The 17,616-nt window shown below is 42.8% G+C and overlaps 1 protein-coding gene across 6 annotated transcripts in view; it reads left to right on the top strand.

The window, feature by feature from the left end:
• chd5 (chromodomain helicase DNA binding protein 5) overlaps positions 1-17,529 on the top strand; it is a 51,131-nt gene extending 33,602 nt beyond the window's left edge. For 4 of the 6 annotated variants that reach the window (XM_023955307.1, XM_023955308.1, XM_023955310.1 and 1 more), the window contains 12 exons: positions 459-603; positions 4,062-4,221; positions 4,298-4,377; positions 5,912-6,065; positions 6,143-6,229; positions 6,341-6,484; positions 6,586-6,694; positions 6,850-6,982; positions 7,066-7,261; positions 8,197-8,360; positions 11,981-12,107; positions 13,144-17,529. In XM_023955307.1, coding sequence (XP_023811075.1) covers positions 459-603; positions 4,062-4,221; positions 4,298-4,377; positions 5,912-6,065; positions 6,143-6,229; positions 6,341-6,484; positions 6,586-6,694; positions 6,850-6,982; positions 7,066-7,261; positions 8,197-8,360; positions 11,981-12,107; positions 13,144-13,268 — 1,624 coding nt within the window. In that variant the 3' untranslated portion in view covers positions 13,269-17,529. Of the gene's footprint in view, positions 1-458; positions 604-4,061; positions 4,222-4,297; positions 4,378-5,911; positions 6,066-6,142; positions 6,230-6,340; positions 6,485-6,585; positions 6,695-6,849; positions 6,983-7,065; positions 7,262-8,196; positions 8,361-11,980; positions 12,108-13,143 lie in introns of those variants that run through there. The other 2 variants (XM_023955309.1, XR_002873334.1) reach the window with 2 other exon arrangements.
• Positions 17,530-17,616: the final 87 nt, after the last annotated feature.

The raw sequence follows: 17,616 nt of genomic DNA, 5'->3' as shown, positions 1-17,616 counted from the left end.
GCTTGTCTGTTTGGTGGAGACTGCAGAGGAGCTCGTGTCCAGTTTGGCATGCGGACGGCGTATCTGCTGCAACCAGACTGTTGCTGCTTCCAGACATCACTGTGCTAACCAGGATGGGGTTTTAGATGGACCACCCTAATTCTGAGGAAAATCTCCACAGCTTAAAACACTGACCTTTTGACACCAATGATGTGTGGTGATGCGTCCGCCACAGCAAAGACACACCGACCGTTCCGACTCGTCAGTCACTGCAGAAAGAGCTAGCCTCAAAGAGGAAAAGACGACTCGTCTTTAGATCCCAGCACGGAAATTCTGGACTGTGTTGATTTGGAGAAAAGCTTGTAGAGAAAAGAGAAGTTCAAACCGCGTCAAATACCTTGAATTTCTACAAAGGTGGTTTGAAGTCTGTGTCCATCATGACATTCCTGTAACTGCTGCTCGTGTCTTGCTTCATCCAGAGCCTACGTCTCCCTCTTCATGAGACACCTATGCGAGCCGGGCGCCGACGGAGCAGAAACGTTCGCCGACGGCGTCCCTCGAGAGGGCCTGTCCCGTCAGCACGTTCTCACCAGGATCGGAGTCATGTCACTGGTCAGGAAGAAGGTAACGAGCAATCAAACAGCGACAAAACACATTTATCGGCTCATTGGATGAAAAACTGCAGAGTAGACCTTTTTACTGGTTTAGGGGTTTTTTCTAGTTCACAAGTCCGTCAAATGCAAAACGCAGATCAGAACTGTCTGCCACACAAACATGACAGAGTCACTGTTGTCTAAAAGGATTTTCTCATGATCAGAATTTAGAACAAAAATAAGGAAAAATGGGATTCAATTCAAAGAGTCAAGATATAAATCGATATAAAATGATCAATTAAAGAAATTATATCACCTTCAAAAAACGCGTTTGAAAAGAAATGCCTCAAAATACACAATCAACCAACCTTGTTGCTGATTTTAGGTACGCAGTGTCTGTTTTTCTAAACTTCATTTTTGATGTAAATCATATGCATATCTATAGGCCATATAGCAGATATGCATATATGTTTAAATATTGTGCCTTTTTCCCACTTTTTATGCTTTCTTCCAAGTATGTCGAAGGGGCAGAAAAATGGGTTTCCTTTCATTTCCTAGGTTTTAAGATCTGTTGTTTTATGTTTTATGGAGAAAAAAAGGGCTGCCAAGAGCAAAAACGTCTGACGGATCTTTGTCAGTCACGATTGTTAAAGACAGATGATCTAAACTGCTCCTAAAGGACCTCAGAAATGACCGGCACCGTGACTTTGAGGCTGTGCTGAGGAGGCTGAAGGCGACCGTGGAGACAAAAGCTTCCTCTGACGGTAAATCAGGAAGAAAAACCTGCAGCAGAACCAGTTCTCCGACCGGCCCATCATCCGCTGTGACCCCGCAGAGCGGCAAACACGTGGAAGGGCTATCTGCAGCTCAATGAGAGAAGAGGATCACGAAATCACTGGACCATCAGTTCCAAAACATAAGAAAGAGGCACGAATAAACACAAAGTTACAGAACATGTGGTGGAAGTTAGAGAACTTGATGAAGATGGAAGAATTCAGAATCCACTGGAATGTGTCCAGACAGCTGAAAGAGAAATATTTGAACGGAAAAGTTAGTGACTAGAACAATTAATACGTCCAAATATACTGAGGTAAGAAGAATATTAGGTCAAGACTTAAAGGAAATTCTTTTATTTTGAAAAGCTTGAGTAGGCAGGAAAAGGAAGTGGGATGTCAGGAGACATCTTAATACGGAGACTCTCTCTTTCTCATGTCATAAAACCCTTGGTTGGGGTTGAGGCCATAACCTGCTGATGGCATCCTACAGCGGTAGCCGCTGTACCACAGCCCAGTAGGTGGTTTCATGCAGAAGAAAAACTTCCCAGCAGCAAACCTGACTTAAAAAAAAAAACAGACAAACTTCACGGATCACTTCAAACGATTAAATAATCAGAATCTGATTTGGAGTTTTCATGTATTCCTGCAATAGTTTTCCCATTCGTCACCTGCTGAGATCTTGATTGAACAGTTTTATCCCCCCCCCCCCCCCCCCCCCCCCCCTGGAGTGGGTTGGAAATAAGCCGGAAACGAACTCAAACAGTGAAACATTTTCACACTTTCCCCCCTAAAACCGAACGTCTCTGTTAATATGTCAGTGTGTGTTACAGGAAGCTCATTCTTTGCTCTATTTTCCCTGTTTTAGTGACGTAAGTGAACATTCCCACACAGCCTTTCTTCATTCAGCCCGTTGTTATGGATCAAAAACAGAATTAATTCTACAACACCTTTTCTAGATAACATCACAAAGTGCTTTAAAGTGTACAGATAAAAAGAAAAAGTACAATTTTTAGAATCAATTCAAAACAAATACCAGTTGCTGTGAAACGAACTAACAGCTTTTCTGAGAGAGTCTGCAATTCTGAAACACATCCCGTCCATTTAAGTTTCTGTACGTTCTAAGGAACATTTCACACATTCATTCTACATTTAACCAGTAGCCAATGTAAAGAGAAGTAGAGCCACAAGAGATTGTTGTATTGCAGGAGCTTGCTGGCCCCTCCCTCAATGGCTGAGCGGCTGCCAATTCAGAAACAAAACAAAACACTTTTTTCAAAATGGCGGCTTTTCTGTTGGGGTTATCTCCATAGCAACCACTACATTTCTGGGTCGCCGGGGGGTGATGAATAGGACTGCTTCATTTTTAGAAGAATCTGCAAAAGGAAATGTTTTTATTTCCTTGGCAACAGAGGTTTTTGGTTAACCACGCCCACGTTCCTAATGTGTTCCTATTGTGTCGTTCAGCTAGAAACTTAAATCAGAAAAGAAAAAAGAAAAGGAAAAAAAGCAAAAAACAAAACAAACACTTTCAAAATGACCTCACTACCACCAAAGTCTCTCAGTCCAGAAGGTATTTTTGAAACATTTTAACTTTATACATTTTCTTAAAGTGCAGTATGGATTTTGCATTTTTCCGTTCGTCTGATAATAAATTCCACATGTTGGCCCCCTGAACAAAAATACTATTCCTTAATGCAATAGTTCTGACCGCTTTCTTTTGAAACATATCTTTACCTCGAAAATCATAATTATTAACTTTTATTTCGAACAAACTCAGTATTTTGGCAGGTACACATAGTTTTTTAACTTTAAACATAAAAATTCCAGTACTAAGATCAACTAAATCAAAAAATGTAATTGCCCTTAATTTTGGAAATATTTGTTTTGTGGATTGATTGTATGAAGAGTGATTTACAATTCTAATTGCCTTTTTTTGCAGAATAAAAACAGGTTTTGTATTTGACTTGTAACTATGCCCCCAGATTTCTACACAATAGGTTAAATAAGGAATTATGAGGGAACAACATAGAATATACAATATAGCTGTGTTTAAAAAATACTTGACTTTATGTAGGATGGCTAATGATTTGGACAATTTAGAGAGAACATAAGTTATGTGTGGTTTCCATGATAATGTATGATTCAAGATTACTCCCAGAAATTTTATTTCATTTACTCTTTCAAGAACAACATCCTCAATTTTTAACTCAGAGATGTTTTCCAGTTTTCTATATCCAAATATAATGTACTTGGTTTTATTTTTATTTAAAGACAGTTTGTTTGAATCGAATGATCGAGGAGTTAGCAGGTGATAGATTGAAATTCCTGGGAGGAGTTTTCATTTTGATCTGGTACTGAAGGTGAGTTCTTTTTCGAAATGGCGGCCTCTTCCTGAGGTCGAAGGTGACATGGCGAGTCCCGTTTTTCTATTTAGAATGAATCGTTGGTTCAGGTTTGGGGTAATGGTAAAAGCATTCGGCGGGAACAGACACTTTCTTCATTTAAAGGTATGTATACATCTGTCGTCTTTAGACCTGCCGTGTTTCCTCACTAGAGGCGATTGATTGTTCTGCGCAGACTAATAGACTTGTTGTTTTCCAATGAGCTCTGAACCTGAGCGTCAGGTAAAGGTCACGTCTGCCTCGTGTGGTGATGGATGTCCTGTGGAAGCGTAGCTTGGATTCTGTCTCATGGTCAATCTCTCGTGCCGTAGGTGCAGGAGTTTGAACACGTAAACGGTAAGCTGAGTTCTCCTGATCTGATTCCCATCGGAATAGAGCTGAAGAAACTGACGGAGAGCGTGTCTTCTGATCCCAACACTCCGGCGCCCGCCAGCCCCGCCGCCACGCGGCCCGGCACCCCCATCCCTCAAGGTCAGAGGAGTCCGCAGCATCCAGGATTTCTCTGGTTTCAGAGTAAAGCTAAGATGTTTTGCTTTCTGGGCTGCAGAGAAGACGGAGTCTTTGATGGGGGGCTGTGAAGACAAGGAGACGACCGAACAAGATGGAAGAAAAGGGCCGGAGCAGGAAGTGAGTGCTCCTCTTCCTCTCTGTAACGTCCTCCTATCCTTTCTGCCTCAGGAGACGCCTCCAGGATTTGTTGTACAAGTATTGTCTGTCCGTAAAACAAGTAAAAGTACTCGTCGAAAAACGTTGTCCATCATTTAAAAAGTTATTTACCTGTAAAAGGAATGTGTACGTCTCGTTACTACAAAGACGCTTTGTCCGTGTGCGAGGCATCACGCAAACATGCGAGCTCGCGCGTTGATCTACAGTGAAGAAACCAAAGTTGCAATTCTTTTGCTTGTCAAGAAATCAAGCAATCAGCAGCTTTTTACCGTTCCCCAATCACTTGGAACAGCCAATCAGATGGAGGATATCCATGCCAGGAGTAGAAGTACAGAAAAGTAGAAAAAAATGCTAAAAATAGTTTCTGTATTCTACATGAAGGAGACGGGATGAAATGGCAAAAGAGACCCGAAATATGCTAATTGATGTATTTCATTATGACTTTGCATTAAAAAAAAGTCATGATGATCATCAGTTTCAGGAAATATCTTCTGCCATTGTGTCTCGTCTCTTTTGTGAAGAAAGATCTATGTATTTATTTTTGCTGCTTGGATATCTTGCATCTGATTGGCTGGTCCAAGCAGATACTTTGATTGACAGCCGATACATTCGCATTTCTGCCACGGCACTAGTGGTCATCTATCACGGAGACGTCGGCGTCTAATTCAGGCCGTGGAGCGGCGAGCTCCGTTCACGTGGGAGGGGCTACGGATGATATGTACAGAGGAGCCGTGGCTCCAACAATTCCACGTGACACGCTCAGCTTTGGATGAGCTGTGTGACGCTGTGGGACCTCTGGTGGCGGCTGCTGTGCAGCGACCAAGGCAGCCGGCGGTATTCGGGTTTTGGTCATGTGACTCATTGGTTGAATACTATAAAGCCCATCGTTTTCCTGTTTCTCTTTATTCTAGTATCTTCCTCCATGTTTTGCAGATTAACTCCTCCTACAATGTTTCATCTATTTCAACCATTCAACTTTTCAAATGTTCAGCTCTTTCAGCTTTTTCCAGCTGTGACCTTGGTCCTTCAGATCCTTGAACTTTTCCAGATATTCCAGGATTTCTGTCTTCATTGAAATAAATGGGGAATCCTTGCTGCATGAGGTCGCTGGTTCGATACCCGGCTCTGGCATTTTTCACAAAAATACCTATTTTGTTATTGTGCTGTTTTCACTTTATTTATGATCAACTTTGATCATTTCTTTATTTTATATATATATATATATATATATATATATATATATATATATATATATATATATATATATATATATATATATATATATATATATATATATATATATATATATATATATAGCATCCAACCCTGCATTTTTCTCCTGGAAGTTCAGCTCCTTCTAGTTCAATTCCAAATCTCTCTTATGATTACAAATTCTTTTTACGGACAGACAATACCTCTGGGACAAATGTAGCTTCATGGGCGTCTGTCACTCTCAGACGTCTTTAAGTTTGGCTCCTCCCCCAACACTAAACAGGTGACAGAACCAGAACCTGTCCCTGATAAGGCGTCTGACGGTGAAGACAAAGCTGTCATAGACGACAAAACCAGCGATGACAGGAGCAGAACCGAGCCCCCCCCCACAAAACCGGAGCCCACGGAAACGCCCCCCGCTCATCCCGCCCCAAAAGGTGAGTCGTGCAGGTAACTCTAAGCTGTTGTGCTTCAGACGGGTAAACGTCATTTTCTGCTTGTTCGTGTTCTCTAGCAGACTCCAAAGAAATCGTGAAACCCTCTGAGAAAAGAGACTCCGCCTCCCCGCCAGACAAAAATGAAGACAAGGAAAACAAGCCAGGTGTGTGACGGCGGTAAATCATGTCACCGTGATCGTTTGTAGAAGCGGCTGCTCGCCGTAACCCTCAGCCACGTTTACCGATGTTCTCCTGGCGGTTCTGTGATGCCGCAGACGAAGCGAAGAGCGACGAGCCGCTGGAGAGTCGCCTAAACGGAGACAGAGACACGCTGGAGGAGACGGAGGACAGCCGCAAGGAGGACAGGAACGGATTCAAGGCCAAGTTCATGTTCAACATCGCTGACGGAGGGTTTACAGGTGGGAGGGATTTGAGTCTGCATAAGCCCCGCCCTGCTGTGCGTTTTTGCCCTTCATGTGTGTAAACACTGTTTGTTTGCATGGTCTGTTTTCGCCGTCAGAGCTCCACACCCTCTGGCAGACCGAGGAGAGAGCAGCCACGTCTTCACCCAAGATGCACGACATCTGGCACCGTCGCCATGACTACTGGCTGCTGGCTGGCATCGTAACGTATCCTTCTGTGTGTGGCAGCAGAGAGTTCAGCATGTTGAAGTGTGACTACTCCTGACAGGAAGGAGGAGAGGAGGAAGCGCTGGTGGGCGGGATCACACAGTAACCGCCGCTCGGGGCTTTGCCGTGTGCTCGTTGTCCTTAGCTGCGATCAGACACGGCTACGCGCGCTGGCAGGACATCCAGAACGACCCTCGCTACGCCATCCTGAACGAACCCTTCAAGTCCGAGATGCACAAAGGGAACTACCTGGAGATGAAGAACAAGTTTCTGGCTCGCCGCTTCAAGGTCACTCTGTCTAACCCCTCTATTCTGATGAAAACATCCGGACTTCAGCACCAATGAGGCGTTTCTCTCCCCCCAATCTGCAGTTGTTGGAGCAGGCTCTGGTGATCGAGGAGCAGTTAAGGAGGGCCGCGTATCTGAACATGACCCAGGACCCCAGCCACCCAGCCATGGCCCTCAACACCCGCTTCACTGAGGTGGAGTGTCTGGCCGAGTCCCACCAACACCTGTCCAAGGAGTCTCTGGCCGGGAACAAGCCCGCCAACGCCGTGCTCCACAAAGGTCAGCGCTGTAAATCACCCTCCACCTTCACACGTCTCCCCCCAGAACCAAGGAGACACGTGTTCACGGGAAAGCTCAGATCAATGCAAATATGGAGCTCTGTTCACGCCAAAACTCCTGAAAGAAACCGTTTTTCTTGATGCTTATTGATGCAGATTTCCATTGAACCGCTTCTGCTCCAAACGTCATTTAGCTTCTGTTTAAAAGCAACAATAGGAAGTGTAGTCAGGCATCAAATGGTTACGATGATTTACCACAAACTCGCTAGAACATTTATGGGGGGGGGGTGAAAGGTTCAAAAATTTCCAACAGCTTTTTTTTTGTTTTTTATTTCATTTAAAATGTTGCTTTTGTTATTCTTGCAACGCTCAAAGAAGCTTTTATTGATGATTTCTTTGTCAACATTGAGACTTATTGGGGGGGTTTAAAGGCAAAGCTTTTTGCTGGGGGGGGTTGGGGGGGGCAGCTGCCTCCCGTAGCTCCGCCCCTGTAAAAAATGACCTTTGATGCCAACTCTTCACAGAGGATGGAAAAAGCTATAAATGGGTTTCAGTTCTTTGACCTTTGTCTTTTAGATGGTGTGAATTTATGTGCAAATCTTTAAAAGAGGCAGATTTTTCGGGGGGAGAAAAAGTCCTTTCCTGTTGAGACAGAGCAAAGGAAGTGCAGGCAGATGTTTCCAGAGACGTGGCGGCTGGTTTAGGCCGCGGCGTCTGCTCACACGCAGAGGGTCAAAGCGTCCAAACATTCTCAAATGTCCACAATTCGACAACAGGATCTTGTGTTCGTGACTTTTTAGCTGCTTGTAGTTTGAAATGTATATTTTTCCCACGCATGTTTCAAACGTGACGCCTGGTTTCCCGCCGCTGCGTCTGCGGGCTCGGCCCGGCGTTCTCCCCTGACGGGCGGGTGCGTGCGTCCTTGTTCTCCGACAGTGCTGAACCAGTTGGAGGAGCTGCTGAGTGACATGAAGGCCGACGTGACCCGACTGCCCAACATGCTGTCCCGGATCCCGCCCGTGTCGGCGCGCCTGCAGATGTCCGAGAGGAGCATCCTGAGCCGCCTCACAAGCCGGGGCGGCGAACCCCCCCCGCAGCAGGTCAGACCGCCCCTCTTTGTCCCGTAGGTCCAAAAAGTCCAGATGCAAATCCTTAAGACAGGAGAAGCCCCGCCTCCTGCCTTCAGATGGTCACTTTCATTGGTTTGAATGATGCTTTAAATGTTGGATTCAGTTCTGAGGCCAAAGCTGACATCAGCTTTTAAAGACAAATGCTGCTTTATTTCTGCAGTGACCCATAAAGTCGGTGTTTTAGGACGTAACCGAAGGCTTTAAGCTCTTTAATGTTTACTGTAGAAGGTTTTAGTGCACAGCTTTGTTTCCGCCAAAATATGCTCCTATGAAGAGAATGTTATGAAATAATGAGACAAACTGAACTTTACATCTTTGAAATGACTCGTAAAATGTTTGGGAGTGATTCCACCAGAACATTTGCTCATTTTTTAACCAAAAAGTCTTTTAGGGATACGTTTAACTATCAGAAGAAAACATTTTCCATGATTTTTTTTCTCCATTTTGGTCTTTATTTCTCCATTTGGTTACTGTAACTTTCAACACTGTTCCGTAAACTCTCTGAATATTGTCATAAAATGTGTTTTTTTTTTAAATAACAATGTTTTCACATGGATCAGATGTCCCCTGTTATATTAAATCATTAGAAACAGAAAACGGACATTAATTACCATATTTTTCCACGTGGATCTACGCTCATCACTTAAAGTCTATATGATAGTTCTCAAAAGTCAAATTATTATTTTATTTTAAACAAATATTATCTGACAATGTTAGGGATTGAAACAACCATTAAGGGGATTTAAGATGTTATGATTGTGAGAAATTAGATTGAATTAAATGATAATTATTGAAAACAATTGGACAATCTAACATCCAAAGTATTAAAATGTTGTCACAGTTTCACAACCTTTTACTAACACAGAATGGATTTGAATGTAATGGTGATGACGTTTGAGCTCAAACCGCTGCTGCCTCCTGTCCTCACCTTGACCTGTTACCTGCTGACGCTCCTCTTTTAACATATATTAAGGGTTTGTGAAACAATGAATCAATTGTATCCTATGTTATTATTATTTTTTTATAATTATTTGGTATATTCTACATTAAATGTATACAATTTAAGTTATTTTAGTCTATGATTTCACCTATTAATGGGTTTCAGCCTGTAGGCGACGATCTATAAATTAAAATTAATAAAGCAAATCAGGAAAATGAATATAAAAAATACATAAAACCAGAAACTGACCCGCCTCCCTCTGAGGTCCAAAAGACTTCAGTGTCCTCCTGATGGACCGTACCATTATATTCAGTAAAGGGGGGATTATTTATGACAGGACTGAGGTGTTACTCAGGAACAACAACAAAAGGAATTTGATTAATTATGAAAAACGGAGTCTGACAAACCAAATGATTTTCTGCAATAATATAAATATATTGACTTTTGATATTAATTTTCCTAAAGTAAACTTTTTCAATAAGAACCACAAAAGATGGTTTCTAATGCTACAACAAAATGATTTTTCCTCATTAAAACATTTTATATTTTTCCCCAAACAGTATTAAAGGGTGCATTTCAGTGAATTTATAAAGCTGCTTTAACATAAAGTGTGATGCTCGGTTACAAATTGAAAAGCGGTTTCTATAGAATGACCCACAAAAATCCATTAAAAGGAATTTTTTGCTTACAGTAAAAAGCTGAAATGTAAAAAAAAAATTCAAATTGGACCAACAGCTTATTGTAATGTAAATGTTTTTGATTTTAATGCAGTTTTTTCTGTTATATTCCAGTCCCAAAAAGACAAAAGTGCCCATTTTGTTCCACATCTACCCAAAGTGTCTCTTAATCTTTCCTCCTGAGTTCAGACCCATTTTTTTAAGAAAACTGAGGAAACCGTAATCCCGGATCATTTACATCCAGGATGTTGTTATATCTGCGGCTATAGAATCTCAGGTTTCTATGAAATCAATAGCCTGTCTGAGTGAAGAACTGTGTTCAAAGACCCTGGAAGTTCTCGGGTGACGCAGCAGGAACATTGTTCTGTTATTCTCTGCTGATGTGTGAAGAACAAAACCAGAAACCAGGTTAATTGTTCGGTTTTACCACCAAACGTCCTTATTCTACACCCAAAGCATCAAGAAAAAAGAAAAAAAAGGGTGTTTGTTGTTTTATCATTTTACTTCTCCTCACTTCAGTTTGCCTAAAAACAAGAACAGAGCACTAAGATGAAGGAAATCTGTGAAAAGTAGTCAAATCTAAAATCATGCAGCAAGTCGTTTTACTTAACAATGAATCTGATAAGAAGGTTTTATGATCTAGAAACACCGAGTTCCACACAGACATTCAAAAAGGGAAATATAAAATTAGAAACAGCTCAACTGAGCTAGAAGGAGCTGCATTTCCTGAAACAGCAGGGTTGATGCTATAGTGCTAAATGAAAAGGAAACTTAAAGGGTAACGATTGGCAACAAAAAAAACAACTAAATAAAGAAATGATCAAAATTGACCATAAATAAAGTGAAAACAGCCCAATATCAAAATAGACATGTTTGTGAAAAATGCCAGAGCCGGGTATCGAACCAGCGACCTCATGCACCAAGGATTCCCCATTTATTTCAATGAATGCAGAAATCCTGGAATATCTGGAAAAGTTCAAGGATTTGAAGGACCAAAAGTCACTGCAGGAAAAAGATGAAAGAGCTGAACATTTGGATAGTTGAATGCTTGAAATAGATGAAACAGTATAGAAGGAGATAGCAGCAAAACATGGAAGAAGATACTAGAATAAAGAAAAACAGGAAAACAATGAGTAGAAAGCTTTATAATATGCAACCACTGACTGAAATTTTAATGTTTTATAGCCCAAAAATAAGTATTTTTTTCTACTTCTAACCAACTGTTTATTGCAACTGTATTTTTCTTAATTTTAATGTATCCAATTGTTAGTTCATTTTGATTACAGTGACCAAAAACCAGTATAATGAGTGGAAATAACTCATTTTAGAACAAAAGATGAACTCCATCTTAATAAACCCACATAAAATTAATAACTAGCACTTATTCTAAGAACAAAAATCTAAATTCTTTCCAAAATAATGACAAAAAATGCCAGTCTAACTAGCCAAACATTTATTTCACTTTAGAATAAAGCTGAACCAAAAATCACAGTTGAATTGCACTTTTTTAAAGTCTTAAATTGAGGTTTGGAATAAAAACATCATATGACTTATTTTAATAAATATTTTGTTTATTTCTAGATCCTAGCTCTAGATGGGATTAAAACTCTCCTGAGTTTGAGAAAAGCTTGGAGGTGAAGAAGCAAAGAGAAGTTCAAACAACTGAAAAGCTGCTCAAATATCTGTTGGGTCTGAAATCTTTGCAGTTTCCCTGTTATGAAGTAATCACTTCAGTCACATGACCACCTTCTGCTGCAGAGCTTCTGTGTTGCCATGGCAGCCGAGGGGAGGGGGGGCTGTTTTTTGTGTCTTTATTAACACCTCAGATCTGTTAAACGCTACATAGGACATTAATGACCTGCTGCTGCAGCTGAACCCAGAAGGCTGTCCTGTTTTCTCCCCCTCATAAATCAGCCGTGTCGCCTCCCACTGCACAGGAAGGAGGGTGACCCACTTTTCTGTTTTTTTCCCAGACTTTTGGCCAGGGCGGGTTCGCCTGCTCACAGATGTACGGCGGCGGTTTTGCTGCAGGATTCAGAGGACCTGGCGGACAGCCCATGGTTAACTACAGTCAGATGCCCTTAGGACCTTACGTCAGCGGTACACATTAACCTCTATAATGACTCTTATGTAACATGACACAACCGTGAATGGCAGAGACCCGAGTCTCTTCGTGTTTTAAAGTCCCACTCAGTTTGTCTGTTAGTGATGATGATGACGTTTTTAGCCAAAATCCAAAAGCTGGTGTCGTTTTTTGGGACTTACACTAAAACAAAAATGCTATTGTTTCAAGAAAAACTCTCTAATTTTCTGTCTTGCAAGAAAAATAATCGTATCAGGAACGTTTTTTAATAGCAAATGAAGGAGGAAACGTGACTAGAATTTGTTTCTTAAAATAAGAATTCTTTGTAAGACCGTTTTTCTAACCCCACTGGCAGATTTTTTAGCTTATTTGAAGAAAATCTGCCACTAGCGGAAGAAGTTTTGTCTTTTTTCCACGCCACCTGTTTTTTGCAGTGTAGTTTCTGCAGAGCGGCAGGAGTTTATTAGAAATTCATCTCTCAGCCGTGGGCGGGGCTGTGGTTGCGGAGCAAATCCACCTTCCTGTCGCCCGTAACTGAGAGCTTTCTGTTTACATCCCCTCCCACTAGCTTACAGCCCCTCACACCCCCAACCCAACATTAGCGGGGCAACAGAAACGGAGCTTTCTATCCGTACAGTTTACATCCAGATTCCAGCTCAAAAAAAAGATGATCATGGATCCGTTTGTCTGCAGGTGGATGCTTCAGAAAGGGGCGGAGCAGGGAGCTTGTAGCCCCCCCCAGCAAATATTCTACATCATAAATAAGCTGTTTTTCATCAGAATTACAACTATTTCAATACAGTAATACTCAGAAACGACATTTTAATCTAAATTTTCTTTATCTGTGTCCTGCATCATCATTAAAACGCTACAAGAACGCGTTAAAAACAGGATTTTCATCAGAGTGGGTCTTTAATCCGTGTTTTAATCTTCCTTTTAGTTTTAACTTTGGGTGTAAGATGCACTTGTCTGAGCTTGTTTTCAGGCCACGTCAGCAGAATACAAATCTACCTTGGATAGGGCAAGTAATCATCCGGTCTCGTTGTCTTTTAGTGTCAAATGGCACCGCACTACCCACAAGCCATCTGGACAAGAAATCCCTGGACTCCCTGAGAGACGTGGGAACTCCTGACCTGAAATCAGGCAAACCTACCGATGTCATCTGCATTGAGGACTAGACGAAATCCCAGGGATGGAGTCTGCGTGGACCCGATCTGCTCCGCCCCCGGGCTCCTCCTCCTTTTTCCCAGCCTTTTTGGATTCATGTACCTATCTTAAAGATTGCACTTTTTATCTTTTAAAGAACTTGCAGACCTAATTCAGAGGGTTTTGGCTCTGTTTACCTGTGATGAGGAATGGCGGGAGAGGCCGTTCCTCTGGAAGAGGACAAGCAAATCCCGTTTGATTCATTTAATCCTGGAATGTGAGTTTTATCTGCGCGAGCTGCGCTTGTTGTTTTTTTGTTTTTTTTCCGTTCGCCATCTTACTTTTACCCGCTCGCTAACGCACTGTGACACTGTGACCGTGTGCCGCTCTGGGACTTGATGCCTGCGGAGAAGAGGAAGCTGCTTTCTGAAGCTGATGTCTTTTAAGCGACTTTCCATGAATTTGTGTTCCTCTCCTCCTAGAAGGCAGCAGAAGGAATCTTGATTTAGTCATGGATGCAGCCGCAGACATGATCCACTGCCACCTGCTGTTTTACCTGGATAAAGTCATCTCTGCTCCGCCCACAGCGCCTGTCCTAATGTATATACTCAGAGACTGCAGTGTATTTTACCTCATAAGGGACTAACGAGGCTGAACATGTACAGGATGAAGTCAAAGAGCTGCCTTGGAGCTGCAGATGGAAATGGAGCTTGAACTTTGGGAGAGCCCGGAAGGATTTGGGTGCATTTTAAACCAGACTTTAGTATTTCTGTGTACGGTACAATATTTGTGATTTTATTTTCTTCTTCATATGAATGTTAGCTACAGCTGTACAGCTTAAACTTGGTGCCATGGCCACATTTAGAGCTTCAGACCCACTGAAAGTCTTGAACGGAGGGTTGTGTTTGTTTTCTTCACACGTCCCAGGGATTTCCCCCCTTCTTTTTTCAAATTGAAAGCAACGATGGACGGCTTTTGTTTTGGCTCCTCATAGAGTCCGATCAAATCAGGTGTGTTACGATTTTGGTGCCATGGAGGAAGAAGAATCTCCACGGAGACTTTCCTCTGACTGAATGGCCTCTGCATGTCGCCTCCTAAACCACAGTGCATCACAACATTATTCTCATCTCTGCTTAGTCCTGTTTGGTTCTCATTGGCTGTTTTGCGGTGTATGAAAATATGTTATAACTTTAACTGGATCAATCTTCTGTCCAAAAAAGAAATTCTGTCACTGCTGAGCCGTTAACCTTCATTCCCTATAATACAGGTTAAAAATAATTTGTTTCTGTTGACCTCCGTGTCAAACAACATTTAAGCTGTTGGATGTGGTCCTGCTAAAGAAGTCACCGCGGCGTGGGGATATGCTGCTATGAAAACCCTGGAAATATGTGATAGTGCCTTCACAAATCTGCACACATCCCATAAATATCTGTCAATAGTGCTGCTCTGGAGGCGACATGAATCTGAGGCAAAAAAAACAACAACAACTTTCAAATCTCACCCCGGTGATTGTCGAGCCTTTTTGACCCCATGTTGCAGGAATTCTGGGAAAGGCCGTCAGTGTTCAAATCAATCAAACTTTATTTATATAGCACTTTTTCAGTGAAAGCATAACACAAAGTGCTTAACATTAAAACAAAAAAATAATATAAAAACAAGCTCGAAAATTAAAAGAGCCCCATGCCCGTACCTACACACAACCCCCCACCCCTTTCACACCTCCCACCCCCTAACTGACGGGGAAAGACGATGAGAAAATAGGCTGAGCACTGGAACCTCCCTCTCTGTGAATAGCTGCATAGACAGCCAAATGCAGCACCACAGACGGGGCCAGCCCCACCACAGGCGGGGCCAGCCCCACCACAGACGGGGCCAGCCCCACCACAGGCGGGGGCCAGCCCCCCCACAGACGGGGCCAGCCCCACCACAGACGGGGCCAGCCCCACCACAGGCGGGGGCCAGCCCCACCACAGACGGGGCCAGCCCCGCCACAGGCGGGGGCCAGCCCCCCCACAGACGGGGCCAGCCCCACCACAGGCGGGGCCAGCCCCACCACAGGCGGGGGCCAGCCCCCCCACAGATGGGGCCAGCCCCACCACAGACGGGGCCAGCCCCACCACAGGCGGGGGCCAGCCCCACCACAGCTAAGCGGCAAAGCAGGCCCCCATTTGGAGCTGCAGCGGCTGAACAGCAGCGGACCCAGAAGGAGAGGTCCCAACTGAGGAAGCACCGGAAATAAAAATGAGAATGAAAAAGTAAACATACTGATAAAAGCAATAAACAATAAAACCTTGAAATAAGGTCAATTAAATTAAATTATTGATAATCTAAAATTCACAAAACAAGATAAAATGGATAAATACAAAAGTATAATTAATGAAGTGTTATCAACACCCTCATTCCTATTTTGGCTTTTTTTGCGTTTAGATTTTTGTTCTTTGGCAAACCGTCAAAAATGTTTTAAACTTCTGCACCCTCATTAATTTTCTTAACCTTTTTTCCCTTTCGGGGTCACGGGGCTGCCGGAGCCTATCCCGGCCACTTGTGGCTTCTGCATCCTTTCTTACAAAAACGAGAGAAATCTTGTCAAAGAGTGACATTTAGTATAACTTTCAACACGTTGACCCACTAGCAGTTCCCTTTCATGACTTGACATTTATGTTTCCACCTGGTTTTGGGCGGAGCTTAACTTTGACTGTATTCCAACTTTTTGAAGGTTGTTGCCGGTAAATCAATAATAGATCGAAACCACTGACTGTATTTGACAACTGGACTGAGTGACCCCGCCCCCTGCCGTTCCAAACAGGAAGTGGCTCCAAGAAGCCAAAATTCCATAGACGTCAATAGAGAAACAAACAGCTGCTCCTCAGTCATTCTATTGGTCAGAAGAGCCGTTCTTGCTCGCATACCTTTTTAAACATCGCCTTGGGAATCCTCATCCCCCCCAGATTTCTTCTGTAGTTCTGGTTACAAAAATTAACCAATCAGATACTTCAATACAAGTAGGTGGAGCCTGGTGACCCCACTTTTAATGCTTCATTGACAAATTCACCTAAGCAAGCTTTTAGGGGGTAGGGGTGTGGCCTTTCAACAAGCTCTCTTGGTGAGAGTGGTTGCTATAGAAACGTCGACTCACTGTTTATTGGCGACCTCTGGATCCAACATGACGGCGTCCATATAAAATAATGGCGGCTGAACGGACGGCAGCTGGAAGAGAACCCTTTTCTATGGCTGACGTTGCTCAGTCCAGTTCTCCGATACAGTCAGTGGTTCCAACAAAGAAACACTGCATTTGAAATATTCTACATTAAAATGTTTCTTTGATTGCCAACATTTACCTTCGCGTTAACAACATGATTCAGCTTTTTAGTGAACTTCTCAGCTAATTGTTGTGTTTATTTTTTTAAAGGAGTGTCGATGCATTTGGATGGAAATTGCCGGTCTTTTTACTCCATCTTTGTCTTCTTCTGTTCCAAACATGGTGGAATTTTGTTGCCTTGACCCGGTTGTCTTTAGAAGGTCCTGGACGACATCTCCGATGGTCTGAAACGATCAGGACCTCCCAACATCCTCTGGCTGGAATCTCAAAGTCAGTTTTGCAAACACAACCAGACAGCATCGTGCGATGAACCTTAACCCCCCTCTGTGCCCCCCCCTTTTTCCGTGTTACTCTTTGTTAGTGTCCGTCAGTGCGTATCGTCAACGCCGGCGTTCTTCGTCGTGCCATCAATACTTGAGTTAAACGTGTTACTTGACAGACGGGACCTCAGAAAAATGTAAATACTTGAAGGATTTTTCAGAGATACATTTTTTGTATTTGGGTAAAAATGATGAATGTTCCCTGAATGGCGTCGCCATGGAACTGCCATGTGCACAGCTCGTGCTCATCAATCAGAATCATGTCCTTTCCCGTTGGAGCAGTGACGTCAGAACAGACAACGAAATGCAATCAAACTGAAGTCGGTATGAATGTAACGTTTGTTAAAAAGGCTTCAGTCTAATACTATAAATATGTTAACAATGTATGTACTTGCTTACTAAGTTGGCTTCAAAAGCTACCAAAAGACCCTGAAAAGGCACCTTTGTTGCAGTGAATGCACAGCATGTGACGCGTTTGACAGTTCACTTTCAGGGGGGGGGGGCAGCCGTGTTTCCAGCATTTACCATGAGCAGCTTTCTGGTTCTGATGTTTGTGCTGTATAGCAACTGAGTGGAAAAGTGAATTGTCATCTTTTTATTTGTATTCTGTGTATCTGTTTGACGTGTTTTATTAAATCTCCTGGACAACAGGAACGGCATCGCTTCATTCTTCATTCGATGAGCTGAGGAAGACGTTGGAACACAGTGAAGGACATTCCTGACACTGAGATATAGACATTA

Source organism: Oryzias latipes, chromosome 5 (genome assembly GCF_002234675.1).
Source record: "Oryzias latipes chromosome 5, ASM223467v1".
Taxonomy (NCBI): Eukaryota; Metazoa; Chordata; class Actinopteri; order Beloniformes; family Adrianichthyidae; genus Oryzias; species Oryzias latipes.
This window is presented reverse-complemented; position numbering and strand designations above follow the sequence as displayed.